Consider the following 20607-nt stretch of genomic DNA (forward strand, 5'->3'; position numbering starts at 1 on the left):
GACACATAGCCAATTGGAAGCGAATGACGTCTCACGCTCACGCCCACGTCTGAGCGCAATGACGTCAGGGGGGAGATGGAGGAACTGCAGGAGCGGGAAGATGTGAATATGAATGGGTATATAAGGTTGTATATAGATGTATGTTGTTAGCGATTTTCTACTTTGGGAACATGATTGTCCTATATTGGTGATGTTAGCAGAACATTTGACAAAGATGTCATAACGACATTGAAACGTTATGGATGTATTTGCTTTTTAAACATATGAATTAAAAGTTGTTTTTTACTAAGACCAGTGAGTTCCTTCTTGCAAACGAGGAATATATATATATATAATGCATTGAAAAACTGTTAGTAGAAAGTAGGACATGCATATCTGTACTTGACTCACTGCTGCACTAGTGGTCATTGGCTGTCAATGACAACTCCTCAGGCTTATTGGTGGCTGTAGCAAGTTTCTGCAAGCCCGAGACAAAATAAGATCAAATCTCTTCTGTTGTATATTAAAAAATAAAAATAAAGAAAACCTTGTAGATATCTCTTAAAGGGACAGTCAAGTCCAAAATAAAGTTTCATGATTCAGATAATGTATTTAATTTTAAACCAATTTCCAATTTATTTTTATCACTAATTTTGCTTTGTTTTCTTGGTATTTTTAGTTGAACGCTAAACCTAGGAGGTTCATATGCTAATTTCTTAGACCTTGCAGGCTGCCTCTAATCTAAATGCATTTTGACAGTTTTCACCACTAGCGGGCATTAGTTCATGTGTTTCATATAGATAACATTGAGCTCATGCACATGAATTTACAGAGGAATGAGCACTGATTGGCTAAAATGCAAGTCTGTCAAAAGAACTAAAATAAGGGGGCAGGCTGCAGAGGCATAGATACAAGGTAATCATAGAGGTAAAAAGTATATTATTATTACTGTGTTGGTTATGCTAAACTGGGGAATGGGTAATAAAGGGATTATCTATCTTTTAAAACAACAAAAATTCTGGTGTTGACTGTCCCTTTAACAGGGAACGTGCATTCAATCCAAACTGTGCAAGAAATTGTATTGTTTAAAAATAAACCTTTTCATAAATAAGCACTTTATTGATTCATGTTTGCAAAATAAAGCATCATTATACAGGCACTTAAACTTAGCTCTCTTTCTGTCTTGCAAAATGGACAGTATCATTTTTTTTTCTCTATGTTGCAGTTGTATATTCAGTGGTGTGATGAAGCTACACTAGAGGAGGTGAGTGGCTCTGAAGCATTTATCTTGGTTAAATTTTAATGAGAAAACACTTTTGCTCACAATTGTAGGTCCCTACTCATAAATGAAACATTGAGGTTTATACCATTAGTTGATACCATTTTTTTCACATACTTTCTGCTGGCACATACATTTTAAAATACATTTGGCAATATTTAACATAGCTGTTGGCAATTTTCATTTTCTTTAGAAGAAATAATGTTTTAAGAAAATATTTACTGCTGCCAGCAGCTATGCAGAAAAGGATCATTTTAAATACGTGGAGAATCAGATGTTGCTGTCTGGTATTTTAATGTGTGCCGCTTTTATTATGTTGTAGTGTTGTTTTTGTTTATTGTGGTTTATTTGTTTACTTAGATTACACAGCCTCGCTATAGCTCACCGTACTCCTGGCCGCTCAATCATATTCTAGTCCTTCAAAAGAAATGGGAAATAAAGCGCAAGATGAAAGCCATTGGCTGGGCTGGGAAGACAACTGAGCAGGTTTGTAAAATGACAAGTTCAAATATTAAAGTTTATTGAAAACAATGGAAACCTTTGAGAGATCACTGGAAAATAAACATAGTGCTCTAGAGCAGACGAGCAACAACTCCTGACCTAATACGTTTATAATCGAAATGGCGTTTGTATATATTCAGGTAAAAACTAGAAAAAAGTGTGCAAACATAGGAAGAAAGTATGTTGTAGCAATACTATCTGTATGCTGGGCTTTATTTATTATTATTATTACTGATATAGGTACAGAGTAAATGACTGTTGATATAGTTGTGCTGCATTGACTAAGGAATTTAGCAGTATTATTTGGTGGAACCTCTAGCTATGAGAGAGAAATGAATTGCTGAAATGTTTTAAAAAGCATTTAGTTTGTTGTCCTGGAACATAACCCTTGAAAAGCCCCTTTAGCTTGGTTCACCTTATCTTGTTTGCTGCTAAGGACAGATACAAATGCCACTCCTGCACTTATCAAGCAGTCATGGTGCAGCTGGTAGAAGGTCAGGGTTCTGAAGACCACATAATGCACTCCAGTTGCTCTGAGGACAGTGGAACGGTTTTTAGCTGTTACCTGCAGGAAAAGCAGGCAAAATAATTAATAAAAATGCACTGGAACAGAGAGTTTTTTCCTGTATATATAGTTATTCCCTCTCTCCATCTTCTTACAACCGACTGCTTTCTATCTATGTGTCTGTCTGCTTAGGAATATATATAAAGTAATGTGAAAAAACAAAATGTTCATTTTAAATTTGCATTAAAACAGACATTGTTGTTCCACTTTGATTTCATGCAAAAGAAAAAAAAAAAGCCATGTGAGATCCCACAGGCCCTGATAAAATATTAAATTTTTAATAAAAGAGTAAATGAATAATGATAATGTGGTCCTTATACTTATTTAGTTTGTTTTGAAATGACATACAGCTACATAATTTTGTCTGCAGTGTATTCCAAGTGTTTGCACCAGGGAGAGCGCCAACTATAACTAACTCGGATCACTTTTTATTGAAAACGTATGCTAAAACAAAGCAATGGTTATAAATTAGGCAATATTGCGTAGGTGTCATACACTGGCAGGTAGGTAGATCACGGTACTCACACACAGCAGGAACTTCAGCTCTTTAAGTGACAAACGCTTTGTGAAAGTCTCATCCCAACAGGAGCAGGACAGTGTTCATGTTTTAGTCTGCTGTGTTGTTTAGAAGCAGCTCTGCTAACAAATCTTTCAGGGTACCAAATCTTTTCATGTTTCCTCTGCACCATCTTCTAGACTTATCTCATATAGTTTCTGTCTTGGAAAACTGTTAAAATGATACTCTTTCAACAAGCAGTAATGTAGCTAAGGATTAGTGCTCATGCTGCAATTGTATTAAAACTTATTGCACTAAATATTTGTCAAGGCCAAATCACAAAGTAATCAAGCCTTAGTTTCTTGCCATGGCTAACCTGGGAACAGTTTTAATATATAGTAGTTCTTAATGTTTGATTAGTTATTTGTGTATTTAATAGAAAGGTTTTATTCCTTACACCTGGTATCATGAACTCTACATGTCTTTTGAGTTACTGTAAAAACATTGCTATTATCATTTGAAATGTTTCTTTTTATTTAGATTTTGGTGGGCATAAGTACAAATAGTTACTACCGAAAAAACAGTCATTTTCAAAACATATTGCATCCCCCAAAAATGTCATCTAAACCAAACCTCATATCCTATAGGACTCTCTTTATCCATAATCTATTTCCCAGTTACCCTTTTCCTCACGTCTTCCACCCAAAAACAAATTATTGCTGTTGTCTATGCCAGTATGGGTCCTAATATGTGTAAAACTGTGTAAGCAAATCATCAACAGTCAAACAATTTATAGGTTGTTTTCTTGTGTTTGCTATCTAAGAACAATTACTAAATAGTGAATGTTTATAGTTTTCTAGTATATTTTAGAAATAAAGTAGTTTTCAAAGTGAATATGACACTTAATAACATAAACACTAACCAAGTACATATAGAATCAAATAATACCACCAATTACATATATTAAGCTAGCCACTGACGTCTAGATATTGATATTATATATATATATATATATATATAGTATATATATAAATATATATATATATATATAGTAGTAATATATATAAATATACACCAGTAGCACAGTATGGTTATCACTGCTCTAATGGGAGTTCTGAGTGTATAATGCGTGCTGCATTATAAAAAAATTTGTCTTGAAGAAGGCCCATAAATCGTCGAAACGTTGACTTCTACAAATGATGTACAAATAACTTGGAAATAAAGATACTCTGTTGCTTTATAATTCCTGTGAGTGTCCTCGCTACATTTGGACATATATATATAATATATATATATATATATATATATATATATATATATATATATATATATATATATATATATTATATATATATATATATATATATATATATAAAATGAGTTTACACAAACCTGCTTGATATTTCCATGTATAGACTTATAAATGTTTAGGAATGTCAAGATAATATTTTAAGGGAAATTAAAATCACACATGTACTTAATTGCGTTAAAAAGAGGAGCAGTTAAAGTGAGAGTAACATGAAACTGGCATGGTATAGATAGAACATGTGATTTTAAAAAACTTTACAGTTTACTTCTATTATCAAAGTTGCTTGTTCTTGTGCTTATCCTTTGTTTAAAAGCAAATTCTAAGTAGTCCCATAGGCCTACGTGTCTTCAGCATGCTATTTGTTTGCAACAATGTATAACATTGCTATAGAACAATCCTGGCTGCCATAGTGCTAAAGACATGTGAGTTCATGAGCCTACCTTCAACAAAGGATACCAAGAGAACAAAGCAAATATAATAATCAAAGTAAACTGGAAAGTTGTTTAAAATGTCATGCTGTATGTAAATCATGACCGTTTCATTTTCACTTTACTGTACCTTTTAACATTTTCCTCACAGAAGAACCAATACTGAAACCACCTAGGCATGCGTGTCGTACACAGATGTTGCTGGAGAATCAGTTGTATAGTGGCCACTGTTCTTCAAAACATAACTTTTTTTTAAAGCTCAGAAACATTGATTTTCACAAAAAAGTAATAGATTGTTATATCAAATGATTTACGTGCATCAGAGACACAAATTGAATGTAATATCTCTAACAATGATGTAGCTCAGCTAAATAAGAACTTCATTTAAATGACTTCAGCGTGATTATAGATGTAAATACTGCTTTTATATGGGATTATGTCTAAAAAGAATACAAAAATGTTTTGTTATTTATACATTAAATAGAGGGTTTATTACATTACTTACTCGTTAACTGAACAGGACACTGTGTTTTATAACTATAACATGCAGTCTAGGCACGCAGTGTTTAAAATATCCATTCATTGGCCAGATCCCATTGAGTATGTATAATGCTTTCCTACGCTAGAATCCTTTTATTACCAGTGGCTGAATTGCCTTGTAGGGGTAAGAAATCTCTCTTAGAATCTTTTTATTCATTACTTAATGCTTTTTCAGGTGTATGAAGATGTGGATCAGTGCTGCCAAGCCCTGTCACAAAAACTAGGGACCCAGCCATACTTCTTCAATAAGCAGTAAGTTGTTCTTTACAAAACCGATGATTACATTCTTGAAATTATTATTTTTAGCGCATGAAACTTTCATTTCTTACATGAATAATTTATAGGGTATATATTTCCTATGTATGAGTTTATATTCACAAGTAAATTTAATATTGCTGAAAATATACCGATTACTCTGGTCTTAAAAGAACAAAAAAATTATCCATTTATTATGTGGGTATTTACTGTCATATAAGGCAATTGTGTGACATATATCTGCAAACTTGCATCACTCATTAAAATATGTAACCGGCTCCTCTGTTTTCTCAGTTGATGAGCACTCGTATTTTTTTACTATTAAATCATACACTTGTTTATCTTCTGTCTCCGTAATGTGGGTAGGTAGCTTGCTTAGTGTATATTTGTATTTCAGTTTCAGCATTTCATTATTTTCCCAATGACAATCGTAAAAAAATAAGTCAAAACACTTCTATGTGCACAGATTCCTGTGTTAAAGGGACAGTCTACTACACCAAAAATGTTCTTATTAAAAAAGATAGATAATCCCTTTATTAGCCATTTCCCCCGTTTTTGCATAACCAACACAGTTGTATTAATATACTTTTTACTCTGTGATTACCTGTATCTAAGCCTTTGCAGACAGCCTCCTTATCTAAGTGCCTTTGACAGACATGCAGTGTACTCAATCAGTGAAGACTCCTAAATAACTTCACGGGAGTGAGCACACTGTTATCTATGACACATGAACTAGCACAGTTTAGCTGTGAAAAAACTTTCAAAATGCTCTGAGCAGGAGGCGGTTTTCAACTGTTTAGAAATCACTTTGAGCCTAGCTAGGTTTAGCTTTTCAAAAATACCACCAAGGGAACAAAGCAAATTTGATGATAAAAGTAAATTGGAAAGGTTGTTTTAAAATTGCGTGCCCTATTTGAATCATGAAAGTTTAGTTTTGACTTTACTGTCCCTTAACAATGACAAGCTCAAAATAATAATACTAATAATAACAACAACTTATACATCTCGTTTTCTCAGAGTTGGACTCAGTGCTTTACACAAGGTACATTTACATAAAAGATTTAGAAGTTTAAAGATATTTTTTCCTGAAAGGCTTATGTAAACCTGTAGGTCTTGAGTCTTTGTTTAAAAAATGTCCAAGGGACTTTATTATTCTGTTAAATAGCTTGGTGCCTGATCATGCAGAGCTTTGTAGGATAGCAGGCCTATCTTCAATAGTATGCACCATTTTATTATCAGCCAGTACAGAGAGTGGAGGATGGGTGTCACATGGAACAATTTTGACTGGCCAGTTTGCAGCCTTGCGGCAGTGTTTTGTACCATCTGGAGGCGATGGATTAGGTTTTCTAGGAGACCATAATAAAGTGCATTGCAGTGGTCCATCCGTGATGTCATCAAAGCATGGATGATCATGGAAAGATCTTCTGTAGGAATCAGGTGCTTGTTCCTGGCTATATTCTTTAAATGAAAGAATGAGACTTGTACTGTGGTTGATATATGATGTTTCAGGGAAAGTTCACTCTCAAGCAATAACACCAAGATTTCCTTCCATAAGGCAGGGAGAGTCCACAATTTTATTCCTTACTGTTGGGAAATACAACACATGGTCACCAGAAGGAGGCAAAGACACCCCAGCCAAAGGCTTAAATATCCCTCCCACTTCCCTTATCCCCCAGTCATTCTTTGCCTTTCATCACTATAGGAGGTGGCAGAGAAGTGTCAGAAGATTTGGATAGTCCTGTAAAGACTATGTTCCCTTCAAGAAAGGACTGGAATTTTAAGTAATCATATAAACCTCTCAGTGAGAGTATTGATGAAAGTTAGAGTCTGGAGATGCAGGGAAAGTTTTTCTGCGAATCCATCCAGACTGTTACCTAACAGCTCCTGAGCAAACAGTGTTGACAAGTTTTACCACTTGCTGTTACAAACTCAAGTCCATGTCAAAAGCGTCGCTGCACGACTGTCACACTTGAGAGGCTGTGCCTTTTCCACAGCATGGATCCTGGAGGGTAAGACAGTTTTATGTATACACTTTTGCTATACAGGGTCACCGTGTGGCTCCTTTATGCCTCGATAGGCTCAAGGGTTAATATCTCCTTCAGGGAGATTATTTGAACTGCTAGGGGTTATTTATAATTGCTTTAATGTGTGAGATTTTTGGGCTCATAGACTGTGTGCTTTTGGCTTGAAACAAACAGGTTTCACTTTCGTTTTTGAGTGTTGCGCAGCTTATAATAGCTTAGCGCCTTTTTCATAGCAGGGGAAGTCCTGTCCTATGCACCACGTGACCGGGTGCGCTCTTATTAGTTTTCTTACGATCCTGCTGCAGACGTCACTCCTAAAGAGAGCATTTTCACTGTTAGCTGTTTGGGTCTAGGAGGTGGGGAGTGCCCCAGCCATTGGGATTATAAAGGTGCCGTTTTAAGCATTCTTTTTTGTCTGTCCTTCTGTGGATATATCTTAGCTATGGAGGACTCTGATACTACATTAGAAGGTTCCGTTCCTTCTGTACTGATTTATAATTTGTTTATATTGTGAGGAGGCAGTGGTTTGCTTGCCTGCTCGATTTTGTTTCATTTGCCTAAGCACTGTTCTTAAGTCTAAGAAGAGAGACAAGCCTGTTAATACTCATAGTGCTATTGGCCCCTCTGAGCCGTCTACCTCTCAGGAATCTGTGTCCCGAGAGATTACTACCCTTTCTACACTACCCGCTCCACATGCAGTTCCCCGTGGCTCAACTAATCCTCTATCTGGAGGGGACTTTTTTCCTGCGGACTTTTCCGCACAGTTATAATCGACAATGTCTGCGGCCCTGGGTGCCTTACCTCCCTCTAGCAAACTTAAGAGAAAGGTTAAACATAGTTCTCCTGACCTAGAGTCATCTAAATATTTGTCGGATCTAGCTACTATGTCCCAGCTATCTGAGGATGAGTTAACCTCTCTAGCTTTAGAGGGGGAACTTTCTGAGTCGGAAACTTCAGTTTCTAAACCTCCGTCAGCGGAGGAACCCTCCTTTAGGTTTAAAATTGAGCATCTGCGTTTTTTATTAAAGGAGGTTCTGTCTACACTAGAGGTTCCAGAGGCTAAACTCCCAGAGGAACCTAAAATCCCTAAATTAGACAGGGTTTATGAAGACAGGAAGGTCCCTCTGACTTTTCCTTTGCCAGTTAAGATGGTGGAGAATTATTAGTAACGAATGGGAAAGAATAGGAACTTCTATAAGGTACGACGAGTCCACGGATTCATCCTTTACTTGTGGGATATTATCCTCCTGCTAACAGGAAGTGGCAAAGAGCACCACAGCAGAGCTGTCTATATAGCTCCTCCCTTAGGTCCACCCCCAGTCATTCTCTTTGCCTACTCTAAGTACTAGGAAGGGTAAAGTGATAGAGGTGATAAAATATTAGTTTTTAATTTCTTCAAGCAAGAGTTTTTTGTTTTAAATGGTACCGGTGTGTACTATTTACTCTCAGGCAGCAGATGGATGAAGACTTCTGCCTGGAGGATGATGATCTTAGCATTTGTTACTAAGATCCAGTGCTGTTCCCACAGAGGCTGGGGGTACAAGAAACTTCAGTGTGAGGAACGTTTTCATGCTATATAGCAGTGAGGTATGTTCTGTCATTTTTTCTGGAGAGACTGTGTATTTCAGAAAGACTGACAGTATCCCCATGAGGGTAAGGGTAAGCAGTAATCCTAAGAGCTTTAGAAGGGCATTACGAAGCTTGCAGAAGGGGCTAATTAAAAAATGGTTGACACTGGTTTTTGAATGTTTGAGGGCAAACGTTTTATGAACTGGGAGTGCTATTAACGTTTTGTGGGCAATAACGTTTTTTGTTGGCAACTTTATTGAGGGTACACTTGGCTTAATTTTTGGGTCTCAGAACCCACATGGCTAGTTTAAAACCGCTCTGGTGCGGTTCTTTAAGGGATTTGCTGTCTGAGGGATAGATTTCTGATTCAAGAAAGATGTTCCCTCAGACAGACTCAGATATGACGGCTTTTAAATTTAAACTAGAACACCTCCGCTTATTGCTCAGGGAGGTTTTAGCGACTCTGGATGATTGTGACCCTATTGTGTAGTTCCAGAGAAATTGTGTAAAATGGACAGATTTCTAGAGGTTCCTGCCTACACTGATGTTTTTCCAGGTCCCTAATAGGATTTCGGACATTGTTACTAAGGAGTGGGATAGACCAGGTATTCCGTTCGCTCCCCCCTCCTACTTTTAAGAAAATGTTTCCCATATCAGACACCATGCGGGACTCGTGGCAGACGGTCCCTAAGGTGGAGGGAGCTATTTCTACCCTGGCTAAGCGTACAACTATACCTATTGAGGACAGTTGTGCTTTCAAAGATCCTATGGATAAAAAATTAGAGGGTCTCCTAAAGAAAATATTTGTTTATCAGGGTTTTCTTCTCCAACCTATAGCGTGCATTGTTCCTGTAACTACTGCAGCTGCTTTTTGGTTTGAGGCTCTGGAGGAGGCTCTTCAGGTTGAGACCCCATTAGATGATATTCTGGATAGAATTAGGGCTCTCAAGCTAGCTAATTCTTTCATTACAGATGCCGCTTTTCAACTGGCTAAATTAGTGGCAAAGAATTCAGGTTTTGCCATTTTAGCGCGTAGAGCGTTATGGCTTAAGTCCTGGTCTGCTGATGTGTCATCAAAATCTAAGCTTTTAGCCATCCCTTTCAAGGGTAAGACCCTATTCGGGCCCGAACTGAAAGAGATCATTTAAGACATCACTGGAGGGAAAGGCCATGCCCTTCCTCAGGATAAGACAAATAAGATGAGGACCAAACAAAATAATTTTCGTTCCTTTCGGAACTTCAAAGGTGGTCCCTCTACCTCTTCCCCTGCTGCAAAGCAAGATGGAGATGATCATCTCCAGATGATTGCCAGAATCAAACAGGAGAGAGCTTTGGTGATTTTGATAGCACCTGCGTGGCCACGCAGGACTTGGTATGCAGACCTGGTGGACATGTCATCTCTTCCTACACGGACTCTGCTACTGAGACAGGACCTTCTGATTCAAGGTCCGTTCCAGCATCCAAATCTAGTTTCTCTGCGGCTGACTACTTTGAGATTGAACGCTTGATTTTATCCAAGCGGGGTTTCTCTGAGTCGGTCATAGATACCTTGATTCAGGCTCGAAAGACTGTCACTAGGAAAATTTATCATAAGATATGGCGTAAATATCTTTATTGGTGCGAATCCAAAGGCTACTCATGGAGTAAGATCAGGATACCTAGGATTTTATCCTTTCTCCAAGAAGGATGGGAGAAGGGGCTTTCAGCTAGTTCCTTAAAGGGACAGATATCTGCTTTATCAATTCTACTGCACAAGCGTCTGGCAGATGTTCCAGACGTTCAGTCCTTCTGTCAGGCTTTAGTTAGAATCAAGCCTGTGTTTAAACCTGTTGCTCCGCCATGGAGTTTGAATTTAGTTCTTAAAGTTCTTCAAGGGGTTCCGTTTGAACCTATGCATTCCATAGATATTAAGCTTCTATCTTGGAAAGTTCTGTTTTTAGTTGCTATCTCTTCAGCTCGAAGAGTTTCTGAACTATCTGCATTGCAATGCGACGCGCCTTATCTTGTTTTCCATGCTGATAAGGTGGTTTTCCGTACCAAACCTGGATTCCTTCCTAAGGTTGTTACTAATAGGAATATCAATCAGGAAATTGTTTTTCCTTCTCTGTGTCCTAATCCTTCCTCTAAGAAGGAGTGTCTGTTGCACAACTTGGACGTGGTTCGTGCTTTGAAGTTTTACTTGCAAGCAACCAAAGATTTCCGTCAAACATCTTCTTTGTTTGTTGTCTATTCTGGAAAACGTAGAGGTCAAAAAGCTACGGCTACCTTTTTTTCTTTTTGGCTGAAAAGCATCATCCGTTTGGCATACGAGACTGCTGGACAGCAGCCTCCTGAAAGGATTACAGCTCACTCTACTAGAGCGGTGGCTTCCACATGGGCTTTTAAAAATTATGCTTCTGTTGAACAGATTTGTAAGGCTGCGACTTGGTCTTCGCTTCATACCTTTTCCAAATTTTCCAAATTTGATACTTTTGCTTCTTCGGAGGCTGTTTTTGGGAGAAAAGTTCTTCAAGCAGTGGTGCCTTCTGTTTAACCATCTGTCTTGTCCCTCCCGTTCACCCGTGTCCTGTAGCTTTGGTATTGTATCCCACAAGTAAAGGATGAATCCGTGGACTCGTCGTACCTTATAGAAGAAAAGTAAATTTATGCTTACCTGATAAATTAATTTCTTCTATGGTACGACGAGTCCACGGCCCGCCCTGTCATTTTAAGACAGATTATATTTTTTGATTTTAAACTTGTCACCTCTGCACCTTTTAGTTTCTCCTTTTTCTTCCTGTACCTTCGGTCGAATGACTGGGGGGGTGGAGCTAAGGGAGGAGCTATATAATCAGCTCTGCTGTGGTGTTCTTTGCCACTTCCTGTTAGCAGGAGGATAATATCCCACAAGTAAAGGATGAATCCGTGGAATCGTCGTACCATAGAAGAAATTAATTTATTAGGTAAGCATAAATTTCGTTTTTTTCCCCTCGTCTACTTTTAAAAAATGATTCCCGGTCCATGACTCTCAATTAGATTTGTGGGGTTCCATCTCTAAGGTGGATGGCGCTATTTCTACGCTGGCTAAGCGTACTACTATGCCCCTATAGGATAGTTCTTCTTTTAGCGAGCCTATGGATAAAAACAATGTATGTTGAAACATCTTCCTCAGAAAAGTTTCCATTTTCTTATTTCAACCGGCAGCAGCTGTAGCTGCGGTTGCTGGAGCAGCTACCTACTGGTGCAACACTTTGTCGGAGCTCATTAAGGTGGAGTGAATTAAAGCTCTGAGAATTGCCAACTTCCTCATCTGTGACGCGAATATGCAGATTATTTGCCTAAATGCAAAGATTTCTGGGTTTGCGGTCCTAGCCCGCCAGGCTCTCTGGTTGAAGTCTTGGTCTGCAGATTTTTTCAAGGGGAAGGTTGTATTCGGTCAAGGGCTGGACTCCATTTTTTCTACGGTTACCGGAGGGAAAGGTGCCTTCCTACCGCAGGATAAGAAAAATAGGCCTAAGGGACAGCAATTGGACAGCAATCCTCATCCAAGTCTGAGCAACCCAAGAGTATTTGGAAGCCGGCTCAGTCTGGCTCTCAGAAAAGAGGACTACCTTTTTAGGTTGTGTATGGTAATTGTCCCGGTACCTACAGCAGAAAGAGGTTTGGGGTTTTATTCAAATCTTTTCGTGGTTCCAAAAAAGGAGGGAACTTTTCGTCCAATTCTGGACCTAAAGTGCCAAAACAAGTTTGAGTGTTCCCTCTTTCAGGATGGAGACAATATGGTCAATCCTTATTCGATTCAGGAAGGACAGTTTATGACCACCATAGACATGCAGGATGCATACCTTCATGTTCCGATACACAGGGAACATTTTCAGTTCCTATGGTTTGCCTTTCTGGACCAGCACTTCCAGTTTATAGCTTTTCCGTTTGGCTTAGCTACTACTCCAATGATATTTCTTTCATGTAATTAACAAGAGTCCATGAGCTAGTGACGTATGGGATATACATTCCTACCAGGAGGGGCAAAGTTTCCCAAACCTTAAAATGCCTATAAATACACCCCTCACCACACCCACAAATCAGTTTTACAAACTTTGCCTCCAAGGGAGGTGGTGAAGTAAGTTTGTGCTAGATTCTACGTTGATATGCGCTCCGCAGCAAGTTGGAGCCCGGTTTTCCTCTCAGCGTGCAGTGAATGTCAGAGGGATGTGAAGAGAGTATTGCCTATTGAATGCAGTGATCTCCTTCTACGGGGTCTATTTCATAAGGTTCTCTGTTATCGGTCGTAGAGATTCATCTCTTACCTCCCTTTTCAGATCGACGATATACTCTTATATTTACCATTTCCTCTACTGATTCTCGTTTCAGTACTGGTTTGGCTTTCTACAAACATGTAGATGAGTGTCCTGGGGTAAGTAAGTCTTATTTCTGTGACACTCTAAGCTATGGTTGGGCACTTTATTTATAAAGTTCTAAATATATGTATTCAAACATTTATTTGCCTTGACTCAGAATGTTCAACTTTCCTTATTTCCAGACAGTCAGTTTCATATTTGGGATTATGCATTGAATTATCATATTTTTTCTTACCTCAAAAATTTGACTTTTTTCCCTGTGGGCTGTTAGGCTCGCGGGGGGCTGAAAATGCTTCATTTTATTGCGTCATTCTTGGCGCGGACTTTTTTGGCGCAAAAATTATTTTCCGTTTCCGGCGTCATACGTGTCGCCGGAAGTTGCGTCATTTTTTGACGTTATTTTGCGTCAAAGATGTCGGCGTTCCGGATGTGGCGTCATTTTTGGCGCCAAAAGCATTTAGGCGCCAAATAATGTGGGCGTCTTTTTTGGCGCTAAAAAATATGGGCGTCATTTTTGTCTCCACATTATTTAAGTCTCATTATTTATTGCTTCTGGTTGCTAGAAGCTTGTTCACTGGCATTTTTTTCCCATTCCTGAAACTGTCATTTAAGGAATTTGATCAATTTTGCTTTATATGTTGTTTTTTTCTTTTACATATTGCAAGATGTTCCACGTTGCAACTGAGTCAGAAGTTACTACAGGAAAATCACTGCACAGTGCTGGAGCTACCAAGCTAAGTCTGCTATAAACTTTTGGTATCTGTTTCTCCAGCTGTTATTTGTATTGCATGTCATGTCAAACTTATTAATGCAGATAAAATTTCCTTTAGTACTGTTACATTACCTGTTGCTGTCCGTCAACATCTAATTTTCAGAGTGTTCCTGATAACATAAGAGATTTTATTTTTTTAAATCCATTAGAAGGCTATGTCTGTTATTTCTCCTTCTAGTATACATAAAAGTCTTTTAAAACTTCTCTTTTTTTCAGATGAATTTTTAAATGAACATCATCATTCTGATACTGATAATGGTTCTTCTGGTTCAGAGGTTTCTGTCTCAGAGGTTGATGCTGATAAATCTTTGTATTTGTTCAAGATGGAATTTATTCGTTCTTTACTTAAAGAAGTGTTATTTGCATTAGAAATAGAGGATTCTGGTCCTCTTGATACTAAATGTAAACGTTTAAATAAGGTTTTAAATCTCCTGTAGTTATTCCAGAAGTGTTTTATCTCCCTGATGCTATTTCTGAAGTAATTTCCAGGGAATGGAATAATTTGGGTAATTTATTTACTCCTTCTAGACGTTTAAGCAAATTATATCCTGTGCCATCTGACAGATTAGAGTTTGTTGGGACAAAAATCCCTAAGGTTATGGGGCTGTCTCTACTCCTGCTAATGTACTACTATTCCTATGGCAGATAGTACTTCATTTAAGGATCCTTTAGATAGGAAAATTGAATCCTTTCTAAGAAAAGCTTACTTATGTTCAGGCAATCTTCTTAGACCTGCTATATTTTTAGCGGATGTTGCTGCAGCTTCAACTTTTTTGGTTAGAAGCTTTAGCGCAACAAGTAACAGATCATAATTTTATAGCATTATTATTATTCTATAACATGCTAATAATTTTATTGGTGATACCATCTTTTGATATCATTAGAGTTGATGTCAGGTATATGTCTCTAGCTATTTTAGCTAGAAAAGCTTTATGGATTAAACTTGGAATGCTGACATGTCTTCTAAGTCAACTTTGCTTTCCCTTTCTTTCCAGGGTAAATAATCATTTCGTTCCTTTCCTCACAACAAGGAACAAAAGCCTGATCCTTCATCCTCAGGAGCGGTATCAGTTTGGAAACTATTTCCAGTTTGGAATATATCCAAGCCTTATAGAAACCTATAGCCAGCTCCTAAGTACCTATGAAGGTGCGGCCCTTATTCCAGCTCAGCTGGTATGGGGCAGATTACGTTTTCTTCAAAGAAATTTGGATCAATTCCGTTCTTAATCTCTGGTTTCAGAAACATTGTTTCAGAAAGGTACAGAATTGGCTTCAAGTTAAGGCCTCCTGCTAAGAGATTCTTTTCTTTCCCGTGTCCCAATTGACACAGCAAGGCTCAGCATTTCTGAAATGTGTTTCAGATCTAGAGTTGGCTGGAGTATTTATGCCAGTTCCAGTTCTGGAACAGGGGCTGGGGTTTTATTTTATCTCTTCATTGTACCAAAGAAGGTCAATTCCTTCAGACCAGTTCTGGATCTATCATTATTGAATCGTTATGTTAGGATACCAACATTCAAGATGGTTACTGTAGGACTATCCTGCCTTTTGTTTAGCAAGGGCATTATATGTCTACAATAGATTTACAGGATGTGTATCTGCATATTCCGATTCATCCAGATCACTTTTAGTGTCTGAGATTCTCTTTTTAGACAAGCATTACCAGTTTTGTGGCTCTACTATTTGGCCTAGCCTCAGTTCCAAGAATTTTTTTCAAAGGTTCTCGGTGCCCTTCTTTCTGTAATCAGAGAATAGGGTTTTGGTATTTCCTTATTTGGACGATATCTTGGTACTTGCTCAGTCTTCTCATTTTCGAAGAATCTCATACGAATCGACTTGTGTTGTTTCTTCAAGTTCATGGTTGGAGGATCAATTTACCAATCAGTTTATTGATTCCTCAGACAAGGGTAACCTTTTTAGGTTTCTAGATAAATTCAGTGTCTATGACTCTGTCCTTGTCAGACAAGAGAAGTTTAACATTGATTTCAGCTTGTCAAAACCTTCAGTCACAATCATTCCCTTTGGTAGCCTTATGCATGGAAATGTTGGATCTTAGGACTGCCGCATCAGATGCGATCTCCTTTGCTCGTTTTCACATGCGACCTCTTCAGCTCTGTATGCTGAACCAATGGTGCAGGGATTACTCAAAGATATCTCAATTAATATCTTTAAACCGATTTTACGACACTCTCTGACATGGTGGACAGATCACCATCGTTTAGTTCAGGGGGCTTCTTTGTTCTTCCGACCTGGACTATAATCTCAACAGATACGAGTCTTACAGGTTGGGGAGCTGTGTGGGGGTATCTGACGGCACAAGGGGTTTGGGAATCTCAGGAGGTGAGATTTCCGATCAATATTTTGGAACCCCGTGCAATTTTCAGAGCTCTTCAGTCTTGGCCTCTTCTGAAGAGAGAGTTGTTCATTGTTTTCAGATAAGACATTGTCACAACTGTGGCATACATCAATCATCAAGGAGGGACTCACAGTCCTCTGGCTATGAAAGAAGTATCTCGAATTTTGGTTTGGGCGGAATCCAGCTCCTGTCTAATCTCTGCGGTTTATATCCCAGGTATGGACAATTGGAAAGCGGATTATCTCAGTCGCCAAACGTTGCATCCGGGCGAATGGTCTCTTCACCCAGAGGTATTTCTTCAGATTGTTCAAATGTGGGAACTTCCAGAAATAGTTCTGATGGCTTCTCATCTAAACAAGAAACTTCCCAGGTATCTGTCCAGATCCCGGGATCCTCAGGCGGAGGCAGTGGATGCATTTTCACTTCCTTGGAAGTATCATCCTGCCTATATCTTTCCGCCTCTAGTTCTTCTTCCAAGAGTAATCTCCAAGATTCTGAAGGAATGCTCGTTTGTTCTGCTGGTAGCTCCGGCATGGCCTCACAGGTTTTGGTATGCGGATCTTGTCCGGATGGCCTCTTGCCAACCGTGGACTCTTCCGTTAAGACCAGACCTTTTGTCTCAAGGTCCTTTTTTCCATCAGGATCTGAAATCCTTAAATTTAAAGGTATGGAGATTGAACGCTTGATTCTTGGTCAAAGAGGTTTCTCTGACTCTGTGATTAATACTATGTTACAGGCTCGTACATCTGTATCCAGAGAGATATATTATAGAGTCTGGAAGACTTATATTTCTTGGTGTCTTTCTCATCATTTTTCTTGGCATTCTTTTAGAATACCGAGAATATTACAATTTCTTCAGGATGGTTTAGATAAGGGTTTGTCCGCAAGTTCCTTGAAAGGTCAAATCTCTGCTCTTTCTGTTCTTTTTCACAGAAAGATTGCTATTCTTCCTGATATTCATTGTTTTGTACAAGCTTTGGTTTGTATAAAGCCTGTCATTAAGTCAATTTCTCCTCCTTGGAGTTTGAATTTGGTTCTGGGGGCTCTTCAAGCTCCTCCATTTGAACCTATGCATTCATTGGATATTAATTACTTTCTTGGAAAGTTTTGTTCCTTTTGGCCATCTCTTCTGCCAGAAGAGTTTCTGAATTATCTGCTCTTTCTTATGAGTCTCCTTTTCTGATTCTTCATCAGGATAAGGCGGTGTTGCGAACTTCTTTTGAATTTTTACCTAAAGTTGTGAATTCCAACAACATTAGTAGAGAAATTGTGGTTCCTTCATTATGTCCTAATCCTAAGAATTCTAAGGAGAAATCGTTGCATTCTTTGGATGTTGTTAGAGCTTTGAAATATTATGTTGAAGCTACGAAATTTTTCTGTAAGACTTCTAGTCTATTTGTTATCTTTTCCGGTTCTAGGAAAGGCCAGAAAGCTTCTGCCATTTCTTTGGCATCTTGGTTGAAATCTTTAATTCATCTTGCCTATGTTGAGTCGGGTAAAATTCCGCCTCAGAGAATTACAGCTCATTCTACTAGGTCAGTATCTACTTCCTGGGCGTTTAGGAATGAAGCTTCGGTTGACCAGATCTGCAAAGCAGCAACTTGGTCCTCTTTGCATACTTTTACTAAATTCTACCATTTTGATGTATTTTCTTCTTCTGAAGCAGTTTTTGGTAGAAAAGTTCTTCAGGCAGCGGTTTCAGTTTGAATCTTCTGCTTATGTTTTTTGTTAAACTTTATTTTGGGTGTGGATTATTTTCAGCATGAATTGGCTGTCTTTATTTTATCCCTCCCTCTCTAGTCACTATTGTGTGGAAAGATCCACATCTTGGGTAGTCATTATCCCATACGTCACTAGCTCATGGACTCTTGTTAATTACATGAAAGAAAACATAATTTATGTAAGAACTTACCTGATAAATTCATTTCTTTCATATTAACAAGAGTCCATGAGGCCCACCCTTTTTTGGGGTGGTTATGATTTTTTTGTATAAAGCACAATTATTCCAATTCCTTATTTTATATGCTTCGCACTTTTTTTCTTATCACCCCACTTCTTGGCTATTCGTTAAACTGATTTGTGGGTGTGGTGAGGGGTGTATTTATAGGCATTTTAAGGTTTGGGAAACTTTGCCCCTCCTGGTAGGAATGTATATCCCATACGTCACTAGCTCATGGACTCTTGTTAATATGAAAGAAATGAATTTATCAGGTAAGTTCTTACATAAATTATGTTTTTTGAAGGTTCTGGGGGCTCTTTTAGCCGTTGCCAAAACACCAGGTATTGCAATAGCGCCTGACCTGGACAATATCTTGTTACAGGCACAATCTTTTCGTCTAGCAGAAGAACACTTCTCAGTCTTCTTCGATCACATGGATGGAAGATAAACTTGGAAAAGAGTTCTCTTTCTCCAAGTAAAAGGGTGAATTTCCTGGGGACAATAATAGACTCCATATCGATGAGAATATTTCTCACAGATCAGAGATGTTGAAAGCTAACTACTGCATGTCTTGCCCTCCATGCCTCCTTGAGACCCTCAGTGGCCCAGTGTATGGAGGTGATCTGACTCATGGTGTCCACCGTTTGGGGTGCCAAGAAGGCACAAGGGCTGTGGACTCAGGAGGAGTCCTCCCTTTCCGATCAATATTTTGGAACTCCAGGCAATCTTCAATGCCTTGAAGGCTTGGCCCCTTCTGGGTTTGTCCCAGTTTATCAGATTTCAATCAGACAATATAACCTCGGTTGCCTACATCAACCATTGGGGCGAAACAAGAAGCACCTTGGGGATGAGAGAAGTATCTCCTATATTAGAGTGGGTGGAGACTCAGATGTACGTTGTCAGCGATCCTCATTCCCGGTGTGGACAACTGGGAAGCGAACTTCCTCAGCAGGAAATCCTTTCACCCAGGGGAATGGCCTCTCCACCCGAGATGTTTGCAGAGATATGCAGCAAGTGGGGGACACCGGAGATAGATCTCATGGCATCCCGCCTCAATATCAAAGGCGGAACTGATAGATGCCCTATCAGTACCATGGTGGTTCAGACTCGTAAATCTTTTTCCTCCATTACTGCTTCTCCCTTGTGTGGTGGCTCGCATCAAGCAGGAGCGAGCATCAGTAATTCTGATTGCCCCATTGTGGCCGCGAAGGACGTGGTTTGCGGGATCTGGTGGGGATGTCCTCATCTCCGTCTAGGTTACCTTGTCGCAGAGATCTGCTAAAACAGGGTCCCTTTGTTCATCAAAATATAGATTCTCTGAGGCTGACTTCGTGGAGATTGAACGCTTAGCCAAGAGAGGGTTTTCTGAGAGTGTTATCGTACTGGTATGAAGAGCGTGGCTTTTCCTGGCATATGGTTAAGGTTGCCAGAATTTTATTTTTTTTCCAAGATGGACTGGAGAAGGGTCTATCTGCTAGTACCCTGAAGGGACAGATATCGGCCCTGTCGGTGTTACTGCACAAGAGATTAGCTGAGCTGCAGGATGTGCAGTCCTTTGTTAAGGCTCTGACTAGGATCAAACCTGTGATTAGATCTGGGGCTCTGCCTTGGAGCCTCTATCTTGTTCTTAGTGTTTTGCAGCAGGCTCCGTTTGAGCCTATGCATACTGTTGACATTAAATTAACTTTGAAGGTTCTTTTTTTGTTTTCTATTGCCTCTACGTACTAAATTAGGGTTCCTCCCTAAAGGAAGTGTCGGATTGTAACATTAATCAAGAAATTGTTGTTCCTTCTTTGTGTCCTAATCCTTCTTCACCGAAGGAACGCTTGCTTCACAATCTAGATGTGGTTTGTGCCTTGAATTTCTGTCTTCAGGCTACTAAGGAATTCAGACTATCTTCCTCTTTGTCATCTATACGGGAAAGCGTAAGGGGCAGAAGGCTACTACGACTTCCCTATCTTTCTGGTTGAGAAGTGTCATCCGCTTAGCTTATGAGACACCGGGGCGACAGCCTCCTGAGAGGATAACGGCTCATTCCACTAGAGCAGTGGCTTCCTCCTGGGTTTTTAAGAACAAAGCCTCTATGGATCAGATTTGTAAGGCGGCTACCTGGTTCTCCTTACACACTTTTTCTAAATTTTACTAGTTTGATGTTTGCTTTGGCTGAAGCAGCTTTCGGGAGAAAAGTTTTGCAGACTGTGGTGCCCTCAGAATAGGCTCCGTCTCTTTTTTGTTCCCTCCCGTTATTTCTTCAGTGTCCT

General features: G+C 39.1%; 1 protein-coding gene across 1 annotated transcript in view; it reads left to right on the plus strand.

Moving 5' to 3' along the window:
- Positions 1-20607, plus strand: part of MTX2 (metaxin 2) — a 252854-nt gene that overhangs the window by 211336 nt on the left and 20911 nt on the right. Inside the window, exons 7-9 of the mRNA XM_053698486.1 lie at positions 1205-1243; positions 1619-1744; positions 5273-5349. Coding sequence (XP_053554461.1) covers positions 1205-1243; positions 1619-1744; positions 5273-5349 — 242 coding nt within the window. The remainder of the gene's footprint in view (positions 1-1204; positions 1244-1618; positions 1745-5272; positions 5350-20607) is intronic.

Source organism: Bombina bombina, chromosome 1 (genome assembly GCF_027579735.1).
Source record: "Bombina bombina isolate aBomBom1 chromosome 1, aBomBom1.pri, whole genome shotgun sequence".
Taxonomy (NCBI): Eukaryota; Metazoa; Chordata; class Amphibia; order Anura; family Bombinatoridae; genus Bombina; species Bombina bombina.